This window comes from Meles meles, chromosome 21, assembly GCF_922984935.1.
Source record: "Meles meles chromosome 21, mMelMel3.1 paternal haplotype, whole genome shotgun sequence".
Taxonomy (NCBI): Eukaryota; Metazoa; Chordata; class Mammalia; order Carnivora; family Mustelidae; genus Meles; species Meles meles.
Window position 1 is genome coordinate 38,362,419 of NC_060086.1, and position 26,387 is coordinate 38,388,805.

Consider the following 26,387-nt stretch of genomic DNA (forward strand, 5'->3'; position numbering starts at 1 on the left):
CATGGTTTCTTCACGACGTCACGGCCAAGCAGCTGGTGGCAACAGAGAGTCTCTGACAGGTGGGTTTCTCAGCTTCCTGGATTAGCAGTGCCCTTCTGGGACACTCTGGGACATCAGAAGAGGAACTACCCTAAGTGACTTCATTTCCTTTCAGATAGATATTACAATCTATCTTTAGATATTGTTCAACAAACCAGATTTCCCATTTACGACTTGCTAGATACTTTCTCACCACTTCATGCATTAGCTCGTTTAATCGTCGTAGCGATCTTACAAGGAAATTCCTGTTATCATCCCCGTGTTACTGATAGGGAAACTGAGGCACAGAGAGGTTAAGTCATTTGCTCAAGATCCCATAGCTTGTGAATGGTGCCTCTGGCTCCAGAGCCAGGTATCTATATCTATATCTATCTATCTATCTATCTATAGATATATATATATATCTATATCTATCTATCTATATATATCTATAGATAGATATATATATCTAGATAGATAGGTAGATAGATATATCTATATATATCTATAGATAGATATAGATAGATATAAAATTTTAAATACATAAATATTTAAATGAATCAAATAATATAAAACATATATTGCCATCGGTGAGCCCAATGGCAAGGTACTTAACTTGTCTTTGTTTCAGGTTTATGTATCTTAAACTGACTAATCTCAAATTGGCTGATCTAAAAATCGCTAATAAAAAAACAAGCGTATTGGGGCACCTGGGTGACTCAGTGGATTAAGCCACTGCCTTCGGCTTAATCCACTGATTAAGTCATGATCTCAGGGTCTTGGGATCCAGCCCTGCGTCGGGCTCTCTGCTCCGCAGGGAGCCTGCTTCCTCCTCTCTCTCTGCCTGCCTCTCTGCCTACTTGTGATCTCTCTCTCTGTCAAATAAATAAAATAAAATCTTAAAAAAAAAAAACAAGCGTATTTTTATTATAATATCCTATTGGCTAAGAACTCAGATATTGGGGCCATACCAAGTTCACGTTCAAATTCTGGATCCAAAAATTCTGTTGCCCTAAGCAAATTACTTAGCCTCTCGGAATCTCAAGTCATTGACAGATTTAGAGGTAATAATATTTTCCTTACGAGGTTGTTGTGGAGAGTATTCTAAATCATGCAGCCACATGCTAAAAATATTCCTTGGGCTTGGGTCCACTTCTATGAGCTTCACTCACGGTGCCGTATTTTAGCACCATCATCTCTCCTTACATGAATGCCAGGTATTTCAGTGCCTGCTCACCTCTTGCTCACTGGTTGACCCCCAACATTCCAGTTTCATTGGTCAGTAAATCCCCATATTTCCTTAAGCTAGTTTGAGTTCGGTTTCTGGCCCTCGCAACTAATAGATTCTGGACCAATTCAATAGTGGCGGTAGGAACAGTAGACACACGCATTCATAAAAGGAAGTCGGAGAAGATACCTTTTGCTTATTTTTTAAAACACTTTTATGGACCTTTCTAAGGGCTAAATGTTCTTATAAGCACTTCAAAGACCAACTCTTTTAATCTTTTAACAATTCTCTGATACTCGTGCTTCTAACTGCCCTGTCCTAGAAATGAGGAAGCGTAACACGGAATTTACATCATTCCTGGCTAGTTGGGTGGGAGGGCCATAGCCAAAAACATGCCTGCCTGCTTCCAAATCCTATTTTCTTTGCTCTGCATACTTTGCATGGCCACGGAGGCTGACGTGCTTGCCAACTAAGGGATCCTGGAGATCTACAGGGGCGCAGGCACCTGCACTCAGGTGCTTGCGTTATAAACATTGCATCCAGGCTCAAACCTCCACTAAGTGAATCCTAGGAAAAACTGCAAGGGCCGTTAACAAGAATTCCAAAATATCTTCCCAGAGAAATCCCACTGCTACGGAGCCAACACAGACTGCATCATCTCCAAACTATATTCAGACCCAGAAATAAGAAACGTCAACCTGAAATCAACCGACCATAGTCCACATCTCTTCTTCTCAAATAATATTTGGTGGAGAAATCTGTATCCCCTTTCTACAAATGCTTATAAACTTGTTGAACTGGCTGGTTTTTAGGTACTCATTTTTCTGCACCCCACCTATGGCAGATCTGAACTCAACAAGTCAGCATTCCATGAAGTATCTACTGTGCTGGTTTGCATCTCCCCCGAGAATACTGAACACAGGGCAGTGTGGAAATTCACAGACTCCAGGGTGGCTGTTTGTTTTAGGATTACCACCCTTCCTCGGAGACTCCCAGGATGGCCTCAAAGACGAATGCTCTTTTTAGGACCAAAATAGAACAAAGGGACAAAAGGGAACTGTAGGATTTAAAATTAGGATAAAAAAAGAAAAAGAAAAAAAAAAAAAACTTGGCGCCGGACTGGCCCTCCTTACCCGCTTCAACTTACCAATGAAGCCCAACTTTTAGTGTGGTTTGTCCCCATATGTTCCCACACTCCCACCGGGACCTAACATTTGCAGGCGCTGTTTATCATTCTGGCTAGTGGTGTGCTCATCTGCCCACCTCACTAAGCAGCCCTTGTTGTTATTTTTATAATTACTGGGAGTCTTTTTCATGGCGCACTCTGCCAGAGCGCTGGCTTACCACACACCTGTTATACTCGGAACACATGGAGAGAGGGGGTGGGTCTGGCAGTGGAGGAAAGGGGAAGACGGCCTTCCTGCTCACTATGCAAAGCAAAATCAAGAATAAAGAAACAGACCAGAAGCCACTAGGTATCCTTCTCTCTCTCCTTTTTTTTTTCCCCAAGGCTATACTCTGTGCCAGTTTATTATTTAATAAACATTCTCTGCTCCTGGGAGAGTTTGTTTATTAGAACAAATGCTGTACCGTTTTCTTTCTTTCTTTTTTTTTTTTTAACAAATGTCAGCTCATTTAGTCCTCCTAATGACCAACACTGAGTATCATCATCCCCATTTTACAGATGAGGACCCTGAAACAAAGACAAGTTAAGTACCTTGCCACTGGGCTTGCAGATGGCAAGCAGCAGATTCGAACCGCTTCAAATTCAGGTGAGACAACCATGCCGCATTCTTTTTTTTTATAACAGGATTTTTTTTTTTTAAGATTTTATTTATTTGATAGACAGAGATTGCAACTAGTCAGAGAGGCAGGCAGGGAGAGAGAGGAGGAAGCAGGCTCCCTGCGGAGCAGAGAGCCCGATGTGGGGCTTGATTTTGTTTATTTGACAGAGAGAGATCACAAGTAGGCAGAGAGGCAGGCAGACAGACAGAGCAGGAAGCAGGCTCCCTGCTGAGCAGAGAACCCAATGCAGGGCTTGATACCAGGACCCTGGGATCATACCTGAGCCAAAGGCAGAGGATTTAACCCACTGAGCCACCCAGGCGCCCCACCATACTGCATTCTAACCAACATTCCTGCCACGCGCATACGTCATCCTCCCCACCACCAGCACGCCTCCCTCGTCACATCCACCGTCATGGCTAACACCACGGTCACGGCCACCTCAACCACCTCCATCAGCACCTTCACCGCCACTACCAGTATGAGAGTATTTCTTGAGCTTTCTGTTTGCTGGACACTTTGCTGAGGGCCCCACGGACTTTCTCCCACAGTACTCACAACGGCCCGATGTTCCTAATCCTGTTATCACCCCGACTTCACCAGTGTGGAAACTAAGCCTCGAGGAAGGGAGGAAATCTGGCCCTGCAGCTGGTCGGAGGTCCACAAGATTCGTGGCGTTTTTAAGATCCAAAGCCAGTTTTGCCTGACACCTATGACAATGCATTTGACTCCTGTGCTCCCTTCTCGGGAGGAGGCCGGGGGAGGTGCCGCCCACTGGGCATTTTGTCAAACTGGCTCCCCGCTCCTCACCCACCGCCTTGGAAGTTTGTTGCTCAGATGCGGGAGACCACCCCACGGAGCTGGGCTACGACTTTGCACACGGTAACTGTGCTACTGAACAATGTGCAAGACCAACTGCTGAGACTCTGAGCTCCGGCCAAGGAGCATCCGGGAGCTGCGGACGGACATCTGCTCAAGCTGGCCTGTAATTCTCTTTGGTGAAGCCCCATGCCCCCCGGGTCGGCCCCTCCTGGGACATCACCATCCTCACCAAAGCCCTCAGATGTCCCCTCCGGGGGGGGCATTCCATTTGTTCTCCTTTGACTGAACACCCAGCCCTGGATGAAGGGGCGTCGTAAGGAATATCAGGCTTGTTTTATAAAACTTTCACTCCTGTCCGTCTCTTCTGCCAACTCCCAGACCAGGCGACCGTCGTCGCGCACCTCAGTTATGGCTATGGCCTCCTACCTGGGCCCCGCTTTCAATCCTGTCCCCCCCCCAGTCTGTTCTCCACAGAACAGCCAAACTGGGGTTCTTAAAGGCCAAGTTCAATCATATTTCTCCTCTGCTTAGAGCTCTTAGCATTATTTCTCCTCCATTTTAATTTTTTTTTTTTTCGAGTAAAGTCCAACCCCTTCCCCCCCATCAGCACTTCTAAGTGCCTGCGGTTTCTTTCTGGTCCCTGTGCCTCCTTCCCTTCTCCCATGGTGCTCCAGGCTTGCTGGCCTCTGCCGGGTTCCCTGGGAACACCCAGCCATGCCTTCCACCTCAGCACGCCTGCTCTCTGCCACCCAACCCCTGCCTCTGCCCACCTTCCTTATCTCAGCTTGAACATCCCTTCCTCACAGAGAGCCCTCTTCATCCTTGAATGCAACCCCCACCGTTTTCCGTGGACTCAATTTTTTTTTCCTTCTTTTTAAGCGCACTTGCCACAACTTGCGATACAAACGTGTATGGGGACTCCTTGCTTATTACCTGCCTTCCCCAGGAACTTGTAAGCTCCGTGAAGGAAGATGAAAGTTGGTTCCCTTGTCTCCGTACCCTCAGTGACTAACCCAATTTCTGAGGCGGAGCAGAGGCTAAATAAATATTTGTTGAATGAATGAGCAAGTGAATTAATTATTAACCAATTACTTAAGTGAGGGGATGAGGTCTGATTGAATCATTAGGGGTGTCGCGCGCTTTGCTATAGACGACTCAATACGGCTTGCATAAACAGACCAGGAAGTTCCCAGAAATGGTTAAAAACAGAGCATTTCTCTCCACCCATAGGATCAAATAAACTCTCCAAAGTCTGTCTTCTGTGTAAACCTCTAGTTGTCTTATGTAATACAGTAATTGCTGGCTTGAATTAAAGACATCATTATTTTGGAGAGATGCTCTTTTTCGGATATAGAACGTGAAGGATCCATCCCTTGTATTAACACATCATCTCCGTGGCATGCTACATGATTAAGGAGGAAATGTGATTTTATTTTTTGAGAAATGGATATTTCTCGCAAAGCCAAGAGGAGCTATCAGAATAAAGGGATGTTTATTTGGGTGAATCACCAGCTTTGCACAAATCCCAAGTGCTAATTGCATAATGGGTCTTTACAAAATGCCATAATATGGGTTCGGCTGGTTTCTCTGTTTTCGGTTTGAAAAAATAGATTGTTTAATAACCCATCAAAGCTATATGTAAACCAAGTAAACAATAGAGCAGATGTTGACTGCTGTCTTGTGCCTCGTAGACATAATTAAAGACAATGAAACACTCAGAGTCCTTTAAGAGAGGACAAAGGCAAACACAGAAATCAGTACAATATGAATGTAAACTGCATTTGCTGGACACCTGCTTTCTTAGTCCAAAATGCTGTCTCATATTTCCTGTGATGAAAAATTTTGTAACGTTCTTTATTTACTTATGTAAATATGTCCCTCCTGCCCTCTACTTTTCAGGAAGGCAGGACTATAAAAGCTAGTCTTTTCAACTGAGTACTCACCTCTGTTTCATTGCTGCTAAGACCCTAGACAGTATCCAGAAACGCTTTTAATTTTCTCATAAGCATAAATGTGAGTAAGAACCAGTTAGCCAAAACTTTCACATTTATAAAAGAAAACCCAAGCCCTGGTTTGGGTGTAGGTCAGCTGGGGCTCTGTTCAGTAGTCATAGTGCTCACTCTTTCATACATTTTTTAGGAATTCAAACAAATTGACATGTTTATTTCCTCAAAGCCTCACATATTTTTATTTTAAAGTCAGGCACATTTCCTAAAATCATGATTTTCCCTTATAAAAAAAAATCCTATTGGGTAGAATACTTCAAGTACCATTCCAATTTTCTAAATATTCTCTTTTTCCCTCAAACTCCTACTCAGATTTCTGCTAGGTTTCAGTTCTTAGCTCTACAGGAGGAAAAAAATATAACCACACACAAAATGTAAAGCATGATATAATTAAGAGAACACAAGCATAATCAAAAAGAAAAAAAACAACTAACACAGGGCTTTTCTCTGCAGATATCTTTAAAGAGGCATTGAACATTCAATATACCATTTGATTATATCATTTTTTCACTTCTAATTAGGGAGGAAAAAAAGCTGAGGTTAAAATCAGTTTTCTGTGGCTTACTAGACAGGAAGAAACTTCCCTTGATCCAGAAGCCTCAATTCTGAAAACGAATCTCCTCACTCATTTTCAAAAACAAAGCAGAATTCTTTTCCTGTGAATAACTGAGGTTTTTTTGTTTTGTTTTGTTTTTTAAGCCTCAAAAATCCCATTGTTTAAAGAACACCTGAATTTCCTACTGATTTGTAGCAAATAGTGACGCTGCCTCTGGTACCTCCTGGCTCCCCTGTCTGTTGGTTTTGATGATACAGAAGGAAGGGGGATTCTAATGTGATCTTGTCTCTTTATGCTAATAAAATGGTGTCAGCCCATTTTCACTGACAACACCATAAAGCATAAACACCAAACGGGAAACAAATAGGGCCCTGATAACACTGTGAAACGGACCGATCAACCCTGAAGCATCTAAGATAGATTGCACACTTCCTTCCTTCATTCTGTATAGAAAGGTGGTGGAAATGTCCCTAGGTGACTCTGATTACACACACACACACGCACACACACACACACGCACGCACGCACACGCGAGCACGCACACATGATCTCTGAAGCCCAGCAAGGTTGTAAAGCACTAAATTCTTGTGATTTATGGAGCAGCTTGCACTGCATTGAGCCAAACAGCATGGCAAGCCGGGACCCCGCTCCCAGAAATTCCTTTATTAACAGGACCAGGCCCTGCAAGTGAACAAAAGCAGTGGTGCGGGGTGTATAAATCATTAATACGGTGCCGGGCGGTGACTGCATTTCCTGTGTTAGTTGGAGAGCTCCTCGGCACAAGGGGGATTTGGGAATTGGAATTGGCTGCGGAGAAATGCACTCCATCATTCTCTGGGAGCGGACGGTTCCCATCAGCCCTGCGCTCTCTCTCCTCTCACCTTCCCCAAGTCTGAAAGCCTCCGTGTGTGTGGCCATTTGTTCAACCATATTCCTAATGACTTCAAACTGAAATCATGCAAAGCTGCCAAGTTGAAAGACTGCCCGCCTCTTTCCCCTTTGGACAAGTTTTGCCTTTAAAAGAAAGGAGCCATGAGGACGCTTCCCCGGTGCAGGGGTCTGTCCACAACAGTGGCCCTGCAGAGGCCGGGGTAGATGGAGGGGAGGCAGCAGCCTGCAGGGCCCCGGGAAGCCTGTGGGGCCAGCGCAGAATCACAGGCATAGGTGTCCTTTCAGGGGCCGCGGTGCCTGGCTTTTGTTTCAGACCAGCTCTTTCCCCTTCAGACCTGCAACCAAAACAACAGCTGATCCGCAGAGACTCCCTAGAGGCCTTTTGTGGGGGATTAAATGAGGTAATCCGTGTAAAAATGCTTAGTCGTGTGCCTGTCACATAGCACTCCATAAAAGTTATTGATTATTTCATTATTTTAATTATTTTATTATTATTACCATCATCATCAGAGGAGTGGCTGGCTTCTCCCTGAATACCTAACGTGGACTTCCACACGGCATCTTCTGTTGCTCACAGTGGAGCCTCACTTTTTGAATGGAACTGAAAGGGGGCTTGAAAAGAAAAAAGAAAAAGACTGTTCTCAGGAATCCTGAGTCACATGTCCTAAATGGAGACCCCTAGTGGAAGGTTCTGCCATTGCACCATGGAGGAAAGAATTTCTCCGTTCAACCCTTGCTAGTTTAACTTCTCACTGCAAATGAGTAAGGGGAACAGGAGGCGTGGGGGAAGAAGGCAAAAAGAAAGAAAGAGAGAAAGAAAAAAGTGTAATTTTATACAGATTATTGGGATGAAAGAGCCTGTCAGAGGGTTTAAATAGAGACAACAAATCCAAAGCAAAGTCACTTGCTTGCAAGAGGCTTTTCATTTCTAGAAATTCTAGGAGTGGCCTAGAGGAAGACAGCTTTAAAACTAGTAGGAGTCCCACACCTTGCTCTTTTGCTTCAGCATAGACAGGACGAGTGATCAGACGGCAGTGGGACACACGCTCCCTCTCACTGGAAAGATCCAGGGTCTGAAAACGCACATGCCACCGGGACAGGACATCCCGAGCCCGGGGCGTTCGTCCAGATGCCAGAGCCCAGCACCCTGGTACCATGGGCACCCAGAAGGACTACAGCAGGCCACCGACATCGTCAAGCTTATGGGAATAAACTTCAGCATGTGCCCAAGTCCCCTGCGTCACAGAATAATGACATTCTGAATGGAAATAAATGAAGCCCCTGCACTGTGATTCTGTCAGCTTTTGAAAGTAAATAACTTTGCTGCTGACAAGAGCAAGACAATTTTTATTTTCCCTCCTCCTGTCACAGAGCATTAATTGAGCTGTGCAGCCACATCACAACCGACACCACCAGCAGGACTGACAGTTGACAGGAGGAGGAGGGAGAAGTCACCCAGAACAGGCAGGAGGGACTAGAGAACCCAAGGGAGATGCCCAGACTCTGGGAGTCTGTGCCCTTGGGAGGCCATGGGTGCACCGAGCATGTGGACTGGGGAGAAACGGAAAAGAAAAATGTGTACTCGGCCTCGATAAACAGATGCTACTTTCCTCTAACACAGTCATTCATTCACTCATTCGTTTCTTTAACAAACATCTGGTAGCCTCTCCGTGTGTCCAGCCAGTGTGCTAAATTTCAGAATCTGCACCGTCCTTAATCTTACAAAGCACAGTAGGGAATGGTTATTCCTAGCCTCGTTTTTCTGGAGAAGCAAGTAAAGACCCAGATCAAGTTGAGCAATGTGCCCTTTGCTCAATCCACGTGGATCAGCTAATTGAATAACACGGTTGGGATTAAGCCCTCAGCTCATGACTTCTATCCTGTATACACTCTAGAGACGCCAATATTTAAACTATGCTTTGGGGGCAGCCGACACCACTTGGTTGTAAAAGGGATGTAGGTTTCTCCTCTGAATTTTGCAAGACTCTTGAGATGGACAGTTGGAAATATCCAAAAACGGGAAATGTGGACCTGGCCGTTCGTTCTGTTTATAGCTGCTGATCCTGTTTGCTTTTAATGAAAGACTCATCTTTCAGAGGAGAGATCTCTCAGCTCTCAGCCCTTACCCCTGCATGAGAGCAGAGCTCGCCCCATACCTAGATTCAGGCAGAGTAACAGAGTGCCCAGCTACCGAAGGGAAGAGGAGGCATCTCTGCTGTTGTTTTTGATAAGGGGAATCTAGTCCTCGAGGTGATTCCTGGGCAAACATCAAACGCCAAAAAAGAAAAGGCTCATTAAGACTAAACCTTTTGTGCATTTACTCATCAGTACTGGGAAATCTGAGGCACTTAAATCCTACAGCTGCCTGTACTTTGTTTCAGAGCTGCAAAGTGGGGGGGGGGGGGGGGAGGGGGGGAGGGGAGTCATTACATCCCTGGGAACACACACTAACCTGAATGCTTTTCACTCCAGGTCCAATTCCTAATTTTGATTCTGTGTGTGTTCAGACACAACATAAAGAGCAGGATCAGAAACAGGCTGAGGCAGCTCTCCCTTAGAGCCTAGTCAAGAGTTAGAGACCTCCACACCCATTCCTCAACACCATCATCTCAAAGGCCCACGCATGAGGTCGATGTTAAATATGCGGTCACTCTCCTTTACCTCCTACTCTGACCACTGTCCCGCGGGGACGGGAGCAGGCGACACAAAGCGGGTACCTAGGGTCCTGCCCTTTGCAAATGGGTCAGGGGAGGAATGAGCAAATCCAGGTCTGACGTTAAAGAGGATTCCTAGGAAATCCAATGGACCAAGCCCATCTTTCCCAAGGTGTGGTCCTCCGTTGATGGTTCACAAGATGACACGCACGTGAGCACCTCCACGGCCTCTCCGTGAGGACAGAAGCCTTTGCTAACCAAGAAAACCTCAAAGAGCAGCTGGTACCTATAGCTCCATGAACATGGAATGAGTGAATGAGTGAATGAATGTGTGAATGAGTAAATATTTCAAAGAACATCAGAAAAAAAAGAATATCTCAGCTATGACTCTCTACCATTTTTTTTTTTTTCATTTTCAGTTTGGCCAAATCTACTTTTAGGTACAAGATATAAGCTAATTTTAAAAATATTCAGTGGATGATACTGCTCTGTTGCTCTGTGGATGAGTGGAGTGGTAAAAATTTGGAAGGAAATCCTTAAATGCTGGAAATCTGAGAAACCCTGGACCAGGTTTATTCTTTTTGGTGTAAGAAGCCCACTGCTGAAGGCCCTTGGATGAGATCTTACCAACCGTCCTCTCGGTGTGCCACAGGGAGGTCTTCTCGGGGCCTCCATCAAAACCCTCTCTCCACCCCTGACCCACAAAACATGTGTTTCCACATGTTCCATGGGTTTCTCCACAACCCAGGAGCCATTTCCTCTTATCTAGGCAGAAGGCATTCATTTCTGTCCTTTCTCCTTCCCACTCCCCTCATTTCAGTATGGCCCCAGAGGCTAACAGAAAGCCTCTGCTCCATTCACAGAGGTTGACACACCGGCACACGACCCACTTGCTCCACAAATGGCCTCCCTGTGCCTCCTGGCTCATCCTCTTTCTTCTGTACCTGCCCTTCCCCGTCCCTCCTCACCCGCCGAACGCTCCCTTACCCTCGGCTCAGGACAACCATCACCTTCTTCCGCAGACCCTTCCTGGCCCACCCACTGGAGAAGCCCAAGAGCCAATACCCCCCATTTAGGTTGTACCCATCACCCTCTTTGTTTCCCACCCAGCACTCTCCACAACCTGAAAACGCCCTCTTGATTCACTTCACTTTCGCATCGTCTGTCCTCCTTTCAGTGGAACGCCTGCTCTGTGGTGGCAAGGGCCTTTCCTAACTGATTTGCTGTGATACTCTCAATGCCTGCCAAAAACGCCTTGTGTGGCCAAATGAAAGGATGGATAAAAGGAGTGAATATGTCATCCTATAGATCTGTGGAAAGCAGTGGCAACTGCCAGCAAGTCCAAATGTACACATGCATTCATTCATTCCTCTCTTTATTTTCACACTGAACAACTTCTATGTCTTGGGCTTACTCTAGGCGTTGTGGGTAGAGTGACAGAATGGAGACGTCTCTACCGTCATGCTGCCTCCAGTCTAAGAGGTCAGAGGAAGCCTAGCAAACGTGCTTTGTTAAGTGTTCGGTGCCGAACAAGTACAAGACATGTCAATTAACAAGACTGGCATTAGAAGTGGGACCCCAAGCAACAGAAAGGAGGCATCTGCTTTTCCTCAGCCAGGACCAATGAATCAGGGCCTCGGTACGCCAAGAAGACCAGAAATGGCAGTGGAACCCCTTTCCCCAAACCCTGCCAGGAGCCAGAAAGTTCCACCCACAGAAGTTCTTTCCTACCCCTGGGCCAGGCCCAGGGATCGGGTTTGGGGATCCTTGGGGGAAGTCCCTTCTCTGAGTTTCTCCCCGCAGGGGCAGCCTACAGGTCCGCTGTTCATTTCTCTAGCTCGCTCACACTCAGCATGGTTGAAGGGCCAGGGCGGGGACCCTCCTGAGCTATTATGCCTGCGAGCTGACCCTGTCTGACACAGCCTCTCTCAATGGGGCCCGCGCATCATGGAGCCAGCCACAGGCCAGCGCTCAGCCAGGCAAAGTTCTCCCGGGGAGCTCCCAGAAATAGGGAACTTTATTGATGAATGGAACTTTCTTTGCTTTTCTTAATTGAATTAAACAGCACACTGGGACACCTCTCCTCGTCCATTAAAAAGGTCTCCGCAGATGGGGCAATTACGCCCACGCTTTGTCAGCTCAGTCTCCTTCACCGGATGACATCTCCCGCGCATCGCCCAGCCCCCTTAGGCACCGACGCACCAACCTGATTTTGTTTACAATGCTGCAATTTCTTTCTCTTCCAGAAGACTATTATTTGCCTGACAAACTACACTGTTTTTACCCGGCCAATATGAATAAACAAGCATTATGTTTCCTCTTGGGGCAGAGAGCCTGGTTAAATGAATCAGAAAACCCTAAAAAAGACTGTCTACCCTCAGTCCATCAGCTACCGGACAATTACTCAAGGGCCAGCTGTACGGAAAACAGATGGCCTGTGAGCGCTAATAACGCGGGCTTCCTCCACTCGGGCGAAGGCAGAAAAGCAGCCGCTTGTACGTTCTCGCATGGAAAAAGCGCCGTGAAATGGCAGGCAGAGCTGCCGAATGGCGCAGGACTCGGGTCTGCGGGCTAGCAGATGCTTTCAATTTCCACCCGCGAATGTCAGGCTAAATAATCTTAAGGCAGAGGCGGCCCAAGTAACCTTGTGGCCAACACAGCTCCCCACCCCCGGCCCCTAGGGTCCCCAAGTGGGAGAAACCCAGGAGGAACACCAGCCAGCCCACCTGAGATGCGGCCCTCTCCAGGCTAAGGAGAGCCCCACAGTTCAGGCCTCCTCCCCTTTGTGGCAAAATTCAGGGACATCAGAGGGAATGGGTTAACTTGCCGAATTATGACATAGGATCTCTCCAGAAAGAGACACAGGGACCTGTGTTCTATCAGACAGTCACCCAGGCCTAGAAGTGTGCTCATTCTGGCCACTTAAATTCCTTAAACAATTCAGACATGAAGATAATCTATCCTAATTCTTTTCTGCGTTATTGACACTATTGACTACCCCCAATCCACAGCACAATCTAATAAATCAACAAGGGATTAAGCCAAGAAGAAAGGAGGTGATAAAATGCCATTCGGCCCCCCTATAAATCATCAGACAGGGCGGCGCAAGGTAAGTAACGGGAATGAGAATTGAACTTTTCCACGCTGCCATAATTGTTATGGCCCACCTAACGTTTCCCAAATTTATAACCGTGGCTGGTGCAAGGGGGCCGTCCCCCCTCCTCCGGCCTTACTCCGGGAGCCCACCTTCCCTGTGACTCCACTGTGAGAACCACCTTCTAATTAAAGACAGAAAGGGCTGATATGCAGGTTTCAGTTCAATTGCTTTCGATCTGAAGATGTCCACGGTGAGCAATGGCTTCATTTACCAGGAATTACCCTTTGTACAAACCACTTCACTATTTAAAACAAACCACATGGATCATCATTAAGTGGGAAAAATTACCAATCTTCAGAGATTGACAGTGGCGCGGCCCACTTTAAAGGCCCTTCCCCCCCTCCTTTGAATGTGGATTTTAAGCATTTTGACTTGTTTTTAAATTTAGGCTGATAAAAAGGTTCTGAGTGAATAAGATTTGACAGATGAGAAGCTTTCTTTGGACAGGACTGGGAGACACCGATGGTGGTGTAGAAATAGGGAAAACTAAGTTAATATGTTACTTATCCTCTTTCAGGGAGTTGGAACTCAGTGTGAATCCCGACTCTGAAGGAGATCTGACACGGGCTGTGTGTCAGAAAACAAAGCTCGTCCGCTCTGTCCACAGCCCCGCCATACCCCACCATGTGATGGATGCTGTTCCGTCTGGTGCCTTAGGATGGGAAAGCATCTCCAGAGTTCTGTGGGGGTGTGTGTGTGTGTGTGGTTGTTTTCTGTTTCTCCGTGAAAAATAAAACACATTCCTTTTTGACCTAGCTTGTAGAAACTCCCCACATTTGGAATCTGTACTCAGAATTTCCCTTCAAAGCAAGGGTGTTTAATCCCCTTTGGGACTCTGGGAAGATTCCACAGTGGGGAGATGTGGGACTGCCATTCTACTCACATGGGAGAAGATCTGCCATCAAAGGAGACACCCAGTGAAGCCACTGCAGTGTGTCAAGAATGGAGACCGAAGCAGGGACGTCCCCTGGACGGCAAGACTGAAGTCAGAGGCTCCAGAGCTTCTCCTGCCTGAGAAAGGTCTACAGGCACAAGACAGATGGTACGTACTAGAGGTAGCCAGGTGTGTAGACACACACGTATGCCCAGTGTACATATGCACACCACGGCACTGCGGATTTCATATCTATCCCGTCTTACGATTCCAAACTGTGGCACTATCTCCGATGTGAAGGGAGAGGAGGAAGATTAAAAAACAAAGAAAGAAATCGTAACTGTCGGGATATAGCCACCTAAAGCAGAGGTACTGGGGAATATAAATACATGAAACAGAATCGGTCCAAGAATTTAAACATCGCAGTTGCCTGTCCCTTGGCCTGAATAAATAAGTTCTTCATGGCAAAAGGGTTATGTCATTTTCACTGGGTCATTCATAGTAGACTCAGGTGTTGGGGTATCCCAACTGATTTTTGTTTTTTATGAACTGTCTCCGGAACAGATCTGGGAGATTGTAGGAGGAAAAGGCTGGATGTCATGGCCGAGTCAAAGAAAGCAAATGATGAAGGGGTTTTCCTTAGACACTGGGTGAGAAATACGCGCTGTATGAACTTCATTCCGGGAGAATACATTTCAGTGAAGAAGCCCCTGATCAGAGCGTGTGCATTTATAAAACAGAATGAGAAAGCCTCCAAAATAAGATCGTTGTGTTTTAATTCTCATTTTCTTATGTAACTGGTGATCGGAAATGACGAAGACTCCTGAAAGAGGCTTACTTCGAAATAATAGTCAAATAAAATGTTTCTAACGCAGGTGTTCTTTATCAGAGATGTTGCCTGATTCTGGCACTTGATCAGCAGACTCTGAGAGTCCACATTAGCCCCCGATCATCAAAATTAAACAGAGATACACTCTCTGGCCACAGAGATAGCTAGAGGTTAACAGCAGATAGGAAACGTAGTGGCGATATATGGACAGAAGACGTACAGATGGTTATCAGGAAGTGGTCTGTGGAGATTGAAGTGAACTATCTCACACCCTTCATCAGCCAATGGTCCGGGCAGCTACATAAAAGCAGTGACAGGAGACTTCTACACAAACATGGCAGCACTGGGTGGTAGAGATGACCTGGAGGTATAGCTCTCCTGCCCTGACCACGAGCCTTGGGCAGGGTGGGAGGTGTGGCTGGAAAACCAATTCTCAGACAGACAGGCAAAAATAATTGTCTGCCTGCACTGCACTTTAGGCATTTAGTGAAACTCGGAAAAAATACATACCTGCGCACGCACACACACACACACACACACACACACACCGCATTCTGACACTGTGTCCCAGCATCCTCTTATCAACACTTTCACTGAAAGCCTTGCAAGCCCTTCCTTTCTGGAGGGGGGGCTGCATCCCAAAGCACATTTCAAAACCCACCTCCATCTGTCTTCATATGGAGCCCCAATGCTGCTTTAGTCACTTCTAAATACATGTTATGCCTGCCAACATTCCCTTGGAGCCTCCCCTTGTCAGGGCAGGAGCGGTTTCCCTCCTAGGAGAGATTGCCTGGCGGATGCTGAAGATGTCTGCATTTATCCCATAGACTTGTCCTTTTCATGGCAAGAAGAGCCTCTCACTCAAACTCACTGCCTTCTCTCCTAAGTTGTGCCTAAATGAGCAAGCCAATTTAACAATCTAGAAGGAGGAAACACCAATTTATTAGAAAGAATAATGCACAAAGAAACAGTGAGAACATCGAATAACTATAGCACTGCACTTGTTAAGTAATGTTCAAATTAATTAATAAATAACACGAAAGAAGTGAATAGAGGAAGGAAAAGATCAACTCATAGTAATAATTTGATTAAATTCAACTGAGGCTGAGCATCTGTAGAAATGCTCATTAGGATAGTCTTCTGGTGGGTAACTGGTATAAAACACACAACACACACACACACACACACACACACACACGCAAACACACGCACAGAGGCATTCACAGCAAAGGTACAGAGATGGTAGAAACAGATGAATCATATAATATGTTACCAATAGGCTCTTGGGAGATGTTTTCTGGCACGATTTACTTAATGAGAAATGGAATAAAACAATATTTAAAAGGATAAACCAATTTGTTCCTGAGCTATTAAAACAACAAAAAAGAAAAGGCTGTTCTCCAAAGGGCTTCCAACAGAAAATATGCCATAGAAACATTTTTTGGAGGCAACCAACTCCATAACAAATTACCCAAATGTTCAAAACAGAATTTTGACATTTTCTGAATACATATATTCCCACAATGCAGACTGAAATTGAGGGTCTTTGGGGAAGGAGGCCCCTCCAAGCACTTGTGAAGGAAGTTTTGTCAGCTACAATACCCCACACACTTAACAAACGGTTCTCTTGAAGGGAGTCCATCGAAAAACAGAAAATGACTACGACCACTGTTAACTCTTCACAGAGCAGGGCTGTGATACTGGGCAGGGAACAGGATTCTACCTGCGTGACAAAATCTTTCCAACCCTGCCACTTCGCATGGACAGCCTCTGCCCAGAGACCCAGAACTAGGCTTGCCCCCCTCCCCCGCCCCACCAGGCGATAGTGCAGCTGCTTCCCAAGACCAGCGACCAACTTAGGCTGCAGCCCTACTAGTAAAGAGGGAGAAACAGAGAGGGTCCGAGGGAAACACCCAGAGAAAGACTGAGAGAAACACAATGAAAGATTCTGAGGTGCACACAGAATGGAAAATAAAACAAACACAGAATCCTTCAGTAAGACCATTAAAGGAGAGTGGAGGAGGGGAGAGAAAAAAAGCCTTTACACATGCCAACAAAGACAGCATCCTAAACCACTGCCTTCATCACAGCATGGCCAGTGAGTTTGGAGGCAGATTCCAGGGCTGACACGCTCCAGAAACCCAAAGGCTCAGATCCCAAGCAGACTGAATAAAGCACAGCCCAGACAAACTTAAGAAAACAAAAATACTGAGCACACACACATACATACAGGTCTTTTCACTCCCTATTAAAACAGCTAAATTAATCCTCCAGGCATGCGAGTGCCTCCACAAAGATCCAAACTCTTAGCATCAAAGGGGTCTCAGACTCAGGTCCTCGCCGGCAGAAGACACAAGAGGAATGCAAGTAAAGAAAATGCAGTTTGCAATTTTAAACTCCCGGCACCCAGTCTCAGAAGAATCAGGCGTTCAAAGTATTCAGAGAGGTGCAAAAACAGCGGGGCGCGGGGCGCCTGGGCTCCGCAGAGAACTAGGGGCCCGGATCCACCCCTCCCATCTGAAAGCACAAGCCCCCTCCCCAACCCCCTCCAGGGTCCAAAGCGCAGCCCAGCGATGCGGGTACCCAGTCCGAGGAGCCTGAGCCCCGGAGGCAGCCACCGAGGGAAGAGCGCGCCTTACCTGCTGTAAGTACATAAAAGTCAAGGCACACGAGAGCTGGGGACACATGCCCACGTTGGGGAGCGCCACGCAGGTGGCCCCCGTCAGAGGATGCTGCATCGTTTCTCTCTGGCGCCCGCCGGGCACGAGTGGCGAGGCTCGCATGCAATCGCGCTGCTCTTTGCCTGGTCGCTACAATGTTTTTTTTTCCCCCTTTTTAATTTTGCTGATTATCTAAGTCAAAACCCGGTGGCCGTCCCTCCTCTTCTCTCTCTCTTTCTCTCTCTCCCTCCCCCCGCCGCACCCTGCGCGCGCCAGTCCCTCCTCGCTGGCTTCCTTCCCTTTGGGTTTGCTAGATCGTGGCGTTCATCTGCCTCCAACTAAGACACTCCAGAGGGCCGGGAAACTATTTGGTTGCCTTCACGGTTGTACCCTTTCCCCGGTTTGTTGGGCCTGCTTTCTGATGCCCCGCAAAGTGGACGGTGCCCCCACCCCACGCCCCCCCGTGAAGATGACAAGAACAGGCAAAGGCAACTTGTAGGGGAGGGGGAAGGGGGTGGATGCCCTCCTGTAGATGCTGGGGGTGGGGTGGGGGGAGAAAGCTAAGGGCGAGAGAGGGAGGGGAGAAAGGAGAGAGAGAGAGAGAGAGAGAGAGGGAGATTTTGACTCACACTGAGGCTCAGTCCGTTGGTGCTGATGCTGCCTGCTTCCTCATTTGTCAAATGGGTCCAGGGGCAGGGTTGTTTTTTTTTTTTCCCCTCCCCTCTGCCTTTTTTTTCCCCCCTCTAAAACGACTCACCAAAATTCAAATTGTGTCTGCTAAAAATCTCCGCGGGGCGGGTGAGGAAGTGAGAGAGCGCCCCACGTCGCCAGCATCCGGGCGAGGGGGACAATTAACGCGATTGCCCAGCTGGGACCCAGACTCTTTAGATTTTGGTGGCGGTTTGTTTGCCCGACTCATGGAAAATAAACACAGAAATGGGATTCCCCTTCGGAAGAGTGCTGAGAAGACGCCAGGGGTTGGGGGCACCGGGAGCTGAGGGCTGCGGTGCCTGAGGGAGGGCGGATTCTGGGGGGCCCCCACCGCCTGCAGAATGGCGAGGCAGCGACGCGCCCCCAGGCTTTGGGGCGCAGGCTTTGCTCTGCGCCTTGCCTTGGCTGTGCAGGCAGCGGCTAGCACTTGAACCAGCCTGAGCCGCTGAATGGGGAAACCGCCCTGGCTGGCATGGAAGTCAACCCTGTTGGACTAACTAATACGCCAGCCCCGGGTGAATGCGAGGGGGCTTCTCCGGCCCAGAATCCTTGCTCTTCTCAAATTATAAATGCACAGGGTGGGGAAGTCCGTGTCTGATAAGCCATTACTCTGTGGGCTGCAGCGGGCAAATTACAATGGTTTATTTATTTTATTTTTTCTTGCCTGGCCAGCCCTCCTTGGCCAAATTAGCATTCTGCTCTTGTAGAGGGATCTCCCCCTTCCCTTTATTTTATGAAGTAATAATTATTCATTAGTAGATTTCGTTAGTCTTTATGCAATAAAATAGGATGTGATCTGCAAATCAAAAGAAAATATTAAGACTCTAACGCATCGTTGGTCCCCACAGGAAAAAAAAAAGCACATTCTTGGCAGCAGTAAAATCATGATCAGGAATAGTAGCCATATTTTTTGAAATAGATTTTGACCCAGTGATTGGATTTTCCTTTTCTTTTTCAGAGCAAGAGGCTGTCTGAACATCATCTTTTTTGATTCTTGGGTCCCAGGCAAGAAACCTGGCTGGGGGCTTGCTGCTGGCCTGCAGGATAGAGCACACCCGGGAGGCATGAGATCACCCCAGGAAGGAGCACCCCGGGCAGGACCAGGGGACGGGCCTCAGGGGGATATCCCTGCTGACTCCTTCACGGGGCTCATGCAGCCACTCTCAGCCAAAGGGCTCCTTCTGAACTGAGCCATCAGCTTGAAAGGCACAACTCACTTTGCAGGCTAATCAAAACGCTTTCTGAAGAAAAGGAAATTAATTATTCCACAGCTCCATTTTTTGTTGTTCTGTTTTGAAACGCCGTCGATAACTCTAAAGTCTTTGCTCTGCCAACACCAGGCCCCAACCAGCCTCCTTCCTCCTCTTCGCTTTGCAAAACCAGTCCCTCCAACACCCGGCACTCAGACAGTCTGTCAGTTTAGAGGGGCACGCTACCACGTTTCACCCACAGCAGAGGTTGCTATGGGGTTAGGGGGGTTCTGGCTGGTATTTTACACTGCTGGGTTGGGGGGCAGTATTTAGTGTGAAAAATCCTTGCTCTGTGTTGTCTAACAAATCACATTCACTGGGCAAGGTCTCATTCACAAATAAACTGCTTCACTCTTCTCCTTCTTTTCTTACTTTCTTCCCGTCTTTTATTTATTTATTATTTTACAATTCACAAAACCAAAGAGAAAGACGTTCCACAAAACACACATGGAACAAAAGGTCAGAGATTCTGCTTTTTAACTCCCTACTCTCTCTTTCCCATGCTTTCCAGTCTGTGCTACTGATGGGGGTTCACTTAGCTCACTTCATTTTTTTTTTTTTTCTGGCTGGCATTGGAAAAGCTTGCAAATGCCCCAAGAAGAGGACAGAATTTCCCCTTCAGCTCATTTTCATAAGAAACACGATAAATAATACATGGCACTTTAATAAGACCTTATCTGAATGGTTTAATGAAAAACAAATACATTATGTAAAGAACCAATAACTGTTCTCGGCTGCGCTGAGCCAACACTGGTTCTCTGGTTCGTTTTCTCTTCAAAGTTGAAAGCCCTCAGTGGTGATTGGATTCTTACGGACCCATTTTGCAATAATGGCTCAGACTTCTCTTTAAAGCCGGGTCTTCCCAGTCAGGCACACTGGAAGTCTGCAGAATGAACCCAAGCAATCCAGACCTTCTAGATTCATTTCAGAATGATATGGAGCCATTCTGTGGATGACCGAGTCTGAGCATCCCTGCACGAGTGCACGCAAACACCGTGCACACGGAGACAAGCACGCCCCTGCACCCCCCCCCCAACATGGCAGCCGCACAAAGGAGCAGGCAGGGAAGAGTATACAGCTAACAACAGTGCATGTTAATCAAGAAAAGAGCATCCGGTGACCGTAAATCAAAAGGTAATGCCGTATCTGCAAACACCACTCACTTGATGACAAAATTCTGCCAGCCTTTCAAGCAGCATCTGGGGATGCTGACTTTGAATTCCATCTCAACAGAGACTGGGAAAGACGCACATCGATGCCACTAGCCCCAAATGATTCTTCCACGTCAATAAATGGGAGAAGCGGGGAAAGAAAACACTCTTCTGTCTCTACAAAGACTCCCTGGGCACTTGGGATCACCTGCGTGTAGATAGGGCATGGGTAATCAAGGGGCACCGTCCTGCCTTGCAGCTACAAGGACCCTTAACTGAACGGTCACACGTCCCCTGTAGGAAGCACCGAGTGCAGGGAAAACCAGCAACGAACAACACCATCTTCAAAGGAAAGCTCCTTAAGCAGAAGACCACTGCTCAAGTTTTAATTTGACCCACACAACAGTGTTTGTAACTTTTTCCTTCTCTCCAATCTGCCAGCTGCTTAAAAGAATAAAAGAAATCACTTTGGTTCTTATTCTCTTTCATACATCCTTATTGTCACTTCCTAAGGCTGTCAAAAGAGCAGGCATTTCACTAAAGTGGGATCTTCTAGGGGGGTTTTCATGCCCCAGAGCAAGAAAAATTCTGGTTAGACAGAGAGCTGGACTTCTTGATCTTAAATGTAATGACCTGTGCTGGGGTTAGCGCCCTGACAATGTCCAGGACTGGCTCACAAGTATTTTCTTCTCGCTTCCACATTTTGATAGGCGCAGCTCCCCAGGCCAATCTTCGGGAAGGTGAGAATTAAAGTATCTGCAGAAAACTTTATCTCTGCCACAAGCCCTTTGAGTCACCTACTTGTTCAACGACTTGGAGGACATTTCGTGTTGACTGCATTCCAGGCCCTGTTCTAGCCAGTTTTTTTTCATCTGTAAAATGGGGTTAATAATAGCTCCCTCACAGAACTGCAGCAAGGCTCGGAGTTTGTTTCCTCCCTAATTCATGGACCATCACAATAAAAAATTTAAAAACAGCGTAGAGAGCGCATGAAATTAACAACTTAAAAATTGTTTGCCAAGTTAGTACGTGTACACACACACACACACACACACACACACACCATCTGTCATCATCATCATTTCATAAAGGAAAGGGCATTTTATACCAAAAAGTAAGAAGGACATAATCTCAAAATAAAGGACAGCCCTTCAAGTTGATTAAATTTAGGTCTATTAAAATTTTCACTAAATTGCCCTTAATTTTCTCATTTAGCTGCAGTCTGTTGAAAATGTCATTACGGCATCAGACGGATCCGTGGATCAGCATTTGGGAACCACCGAGATAATGAACAGAAAGCGCTTCCCAGCACAGGCACCAGTACACGGGGCATCAAAGATGCGTGCTCACCGTGGTGGGGGCGCCTGCGAACAACAGACCGGGATACGAGGCCTGGATAACGACCCTCCTCGCCCAGACAGACTCGCCGCAGCAAACCAAACCAAACCAAACACTTTGCTCAATTCTTAGCGCCCTGAGCCCCAGAGTCGCATGCCTTTCACAAGGGGGAGCTTAATAAAAGTCAGATGGGTGGGATTTGTGTAACCTCCGGAGTGCCTTCGTTTTCCTCAATGACCCGGTGGCTGCGGCCCTGTTCATTCAAGGCCACCTGAAATATGAGAGCTGCGGTGAAGTCTGTGGGAGCTCTTCCCAGCTCATATGAGGGCACGCAGCATAGTGAAGTGGGGGATACATCTTTTGGAGTCTCACTGCCGGGAGAGGAGTCCCGGCTCCGTCTTACGTTTCTACGGCTGCTGTTCAATATCTATGGAGTTATAAGCTCTTAAGATCTTAGTTTCATTCTAACAGGGAATGATAATAATTGTGCCTTCCTAATTAAGTTGTTAAAAGATAAAATAGTGTAATACACATGAGTTCTGAGATCGGTGCCTATCACCTAGCAACGACTCGGTACATACCAGCAACTATTAGCATGGATTTCTTTTATTCTCAGGCCCTGACTAGTTGAAGCCATAGACATTCCTCTTTTTTCTTTCTTTTTTTGCTAAAAATCACACAAGTAAGACCAACAGAGTCAATCTATTTATGGAAGAACTAACTCTAAGTGCAATTTTTTTTTTTTTTTGAGAATTCTTTCAAATGATGGGATTTATACGAAAATGTATAGCCATCACCTTTCCGCCCTGGTCTTCTGAGTACAACAATTTATTTAACCTTGTCAATGCATCAAATGAACACAAACTTTCATAGTAGTGCTTGTCAACTAAATTCGTCACCAGCTATATCTCCTAAAATTTCGGGTCAAGTCTTTTGCTACTTTTGGGGACCGACTGCAGTAACATGCAAAGAGATAGCTTCTGGCCAATATGGTTACCATATTGTTTCTTGAACTTCCTCCAAAGGCTATGGGGTGGGTTTTCACTGCCCCAGTTTACATAAGAAGGAACTGAGGATCCAAGAATGCACACCTGGAACTGCAAATAAGGGACGGGGGCAGTGTTTCCAATCAGGGCTGTTGAACAAAAAAGCCAGAAAATATTCTTTCCATCATCACGCAGTCCCATAGTCATAGAGACACTTCTTCCAAATCATCATTGTCATCACCAACATGTTATTTGTCATTTTTGGCAATATCTAAACCTAACAAGCACTAATCTGGAGCATTATTCTATGTCTGTATAGCTGCAAGATCTCCTCTTTCAGGAATCTTATCAGTCCCCTTGGCCACCAAACTTTCCCTAGCTTTCTTGTCCCTACTTGATTACAGGAGGAGTAAGTTCCACCCCACTCACAATGTAGCTTAAGCTCTTCCAAATAAGGAGGTAAATAAATAAATATGTAAATAAATACACCAATAAAATTAATAAATACATTTTTTAAAAGAAGAAAATGCTTTCATTTGCTGACACCTTCTTATTACTACGTCTGACCAAAGTTGCAAGTTGTACAGACACTGTTCCAGCAGCCAACTAGCACCCCTCAAGAGAGACCTAAGACACACCAGACAGAACCCCACGTTTAAAAATACCAGACCAAGCAAATAACCTAAGCTCCCACAGGAGCCTTCCTGAAATAATGGGTTCCAGGGGGGAATGCTAAGGGAGAGTGCAACGTTTGGCACTTGAGAGGGTGGGAGTCTGTTTCCAGTGCATAGGACAGAATGTAAGAGCGTGGGACAAGGGACAGTAGGCGGCAGAGACAAAAACAGCTAAGTGGTGATTTCTCCTAATGAACAAGTGGGTGGGAAGGTCTACTTTGGGAAGCCTCCACACCCCACCCACTCTCTGTGTTGTGACTTTCTGGATGGAACTCGAGCAAATCTGAAGGCAAACAAAGGCTGCAGAAGATTCTATTTTTCCTTTGTAATAAGCTTGGCTACAAGGCTCTTTGACCCCATAAATGCTCAGAAATATTTATCTTTATGCAACATGAGTCACCTTAAGAATCTCCTATTAAAGTGGTTTCACCTCTAACATCTCAAGTTCTGGAATAATCCCTTTTGACCTTAACCTACCCAAGGTCCTGTCTTGGCACACAGGCAAGAGCAACCACAGGGATCCTGAGTCCCTGGCATCATCAGTACACCTTCCAAGGCTGCTAATTGTTGGTGCTGAACTAGGAAGGATGTCAGGACTCAGAGCAAAACTGGGTCAGTCTGAAAGAATCAGAAGAACACATAGCGAATGGATCGGATACTCAGCAGAAAAACCTTCCTGGTTCTCAAGATCTCACCACACCAAACACACAATCTATGGAATTCCAAGTCCTGGTCCCCAAACCACAATTTGCATTTATAGCACCTCACCATCTTATGACCTCATCTGACCTGCTAGCTCAGAGTTTTCTATTTCCTGTCTCTGGATTCCATCATAAGAGCCCACACATAAAGGAGCTCAGCCCTTCCTCATGTTCTACAACACATCCACTCATAAAAGGCATGTTTGATTTAGGAGACAGAAGACTGTGGAAGTGTAAGGAAGACTGAATAGAAGAGATTCTCATCTTAGAAACACAATTCTAGAAGGACTGGTGTGTATCATATCCTTGCAAATGTCAGTTAGCCATCCTACCACCATTGACTATGAGTCTACTCTGCTGGTTCTAGACTTTCTCTGCCATACTCTTTTTTCCTCTTCCTCTGCCCAGAGGGAACCAGAGAGCAAATTCTCATTCCCATCTCTTTGTCCCACATTTTTCTGCTCCTTGAAAGCTTGTCATCAGCTGTCCCTGTGCCCTTCCGCAGATTCCCTTCTAACCCAAGTTTGTATCAAGCCATTTTCAGAGGATTTCCTGTGTCCACTGTTAAAAGAAAAGCGTTTCTTTCACCCAGTTTCAAATAGAATAATTCAACACTTTTTGTGCACAGTGGTTCGTAGGAGAAAAACTGTGTATTTCCCTGGCTGGACCTTCTTATGTGCTTCTGCGGCAGAATTCTTACGTGTTCCATAAACTCAAGATCTTGTCTGGTGTCATCTCCGTTAGGCTTCTTGAGTGCCCCAATTGTCATCACCTTGCATGACCCACGTCACGTCATGGCTATGCTACATTGCGCACACCTGTGAAGGAGTTGTAGCAATCAGACGCCATGGAATCCTCGTCACCTCCGCCCTGACCTCTCCTCACAGGCGACTCCTCAGGAATGATCACGCCCCTCAAACAGCCTTCTGCATGTGTCAGTAGGAAGATCTTATCCTTGCTGCTGTCTTAACATCCCTCACTAAACATGGGCCCATGCTTCTCTTCTTCTGTGGACTTGCCTCCGTGTTAATGGAAGCACCTCCCTTCCATGTAGTTAACCTTGAAACATCACCGTTTGCCCTTCATGCCTCCCTTTGTGGCTCTGAATAGTCAACTGATTCCTAAACCACAATATTTTTAACTCCCCGAGCTCCAACTGTGAAGCCTGTCTTGATTTTCCATTTTTCCTGTCCCAGTGCATCACGTAATTCTCTTTAGCCTAGATTAAAAACAAAACAAAACAAAACAAAACAAAAAGCAAACAAGCAAACAAACAAACAAAAAACAAAGCAATGCTCCCCTAATTGGCTCCTTTGCTCCTGGTCCCCGTTCCTCCCATCCCACATGCCACATGGACTCCATAGGGGAATTTTAAATAGACAAAAACCAAACACATCAATCTTCCACTCAAAAGACATCACTCACCCCTCCCATTGCTGAGGTCAGGATATTAAATGCTTTTACCTGATACCTCCTCTCTGGCCACATAACTAGCACTTTCTTTCTTCACCTCCCTTTTTCCAGATTCTGGTCACCTCGCATCTACTCTTGTAATTGCTTCTGCCCAGTGCATATTAATACATCTACAAATATATGCTCTTTGGCTTGACTGCTTTAATGATATGAGTGTACAAATCCAAGAATGCCTGGTGCGTAATTAAATAGTCCCAGAATGAAACATGCATCTCTGTACATTTTGCAGTGTGGAGACGCAGATGAGGGCGGTGGAAGTTAGGTGTGTTTCCCTTTATTCTTCACAGGGGCAGTGCTGGATACATACTGATAGCACTATGTTACCCATGAGGATACTGGAACTCAGGGGGGATATGTAAGCTTTCTGCATATAAATGGGTCAGCCCGTGTTGACAGTGAGTTCCTTGTCTGTTTACTGCTTCCTGCCATCCCACTCTTTGCACTGACATGCACATGCTCCATGAGAACTTTATTTTTCCTCTGCAATGTTGCATCCACATCGCCTGAGAACACTGTCTGGCTTGGTGAGGTGGGTGCTTCTTGAATATTGGTTGAATACATGAGAACATTTACAAATGGAGAATCAAGGCTCTTCTATTTCCACGTTCCTGAGACCCATTTCA

General features: G+C 46.3%; 1 protein-coding gene across 14 annotated transcripts in view; it reads right to left on the reverse strand.

The window, feature by feature from the left end:
- RBFOX1 (RNA binding fox-1 homolog 1) overlaps positions 1–26,387 on the reverse strand; it is a 1,785,930-nt gene that overhangs the window by 347,680 nt on the left and 1,411,863 nt on the right. Inside the window, exon 1 of one of the 14 annotated variants that reach the window (XM_045993981.1) lies at positions 18,110–18,143. The exons of 12 other annotated variants lie outside the window; for them this stretch is intronic. Coding sequence is in view for 1 of the 2 variants with exons in the window: in XM_045993966.1 (XP_045849922.1) it covers positions 17,460–17,603 (144 nt within the window). In the remaining variant the exon portion in view is untranslated. Of the gene's footprint in view, positions 1–17,459; positions 17,937–18,109; positions 18,144–26,387 lie in introns of those variants that run through there. One more of the 14 variants, XM_045993966.1, reaches the window with a different exon arrangement.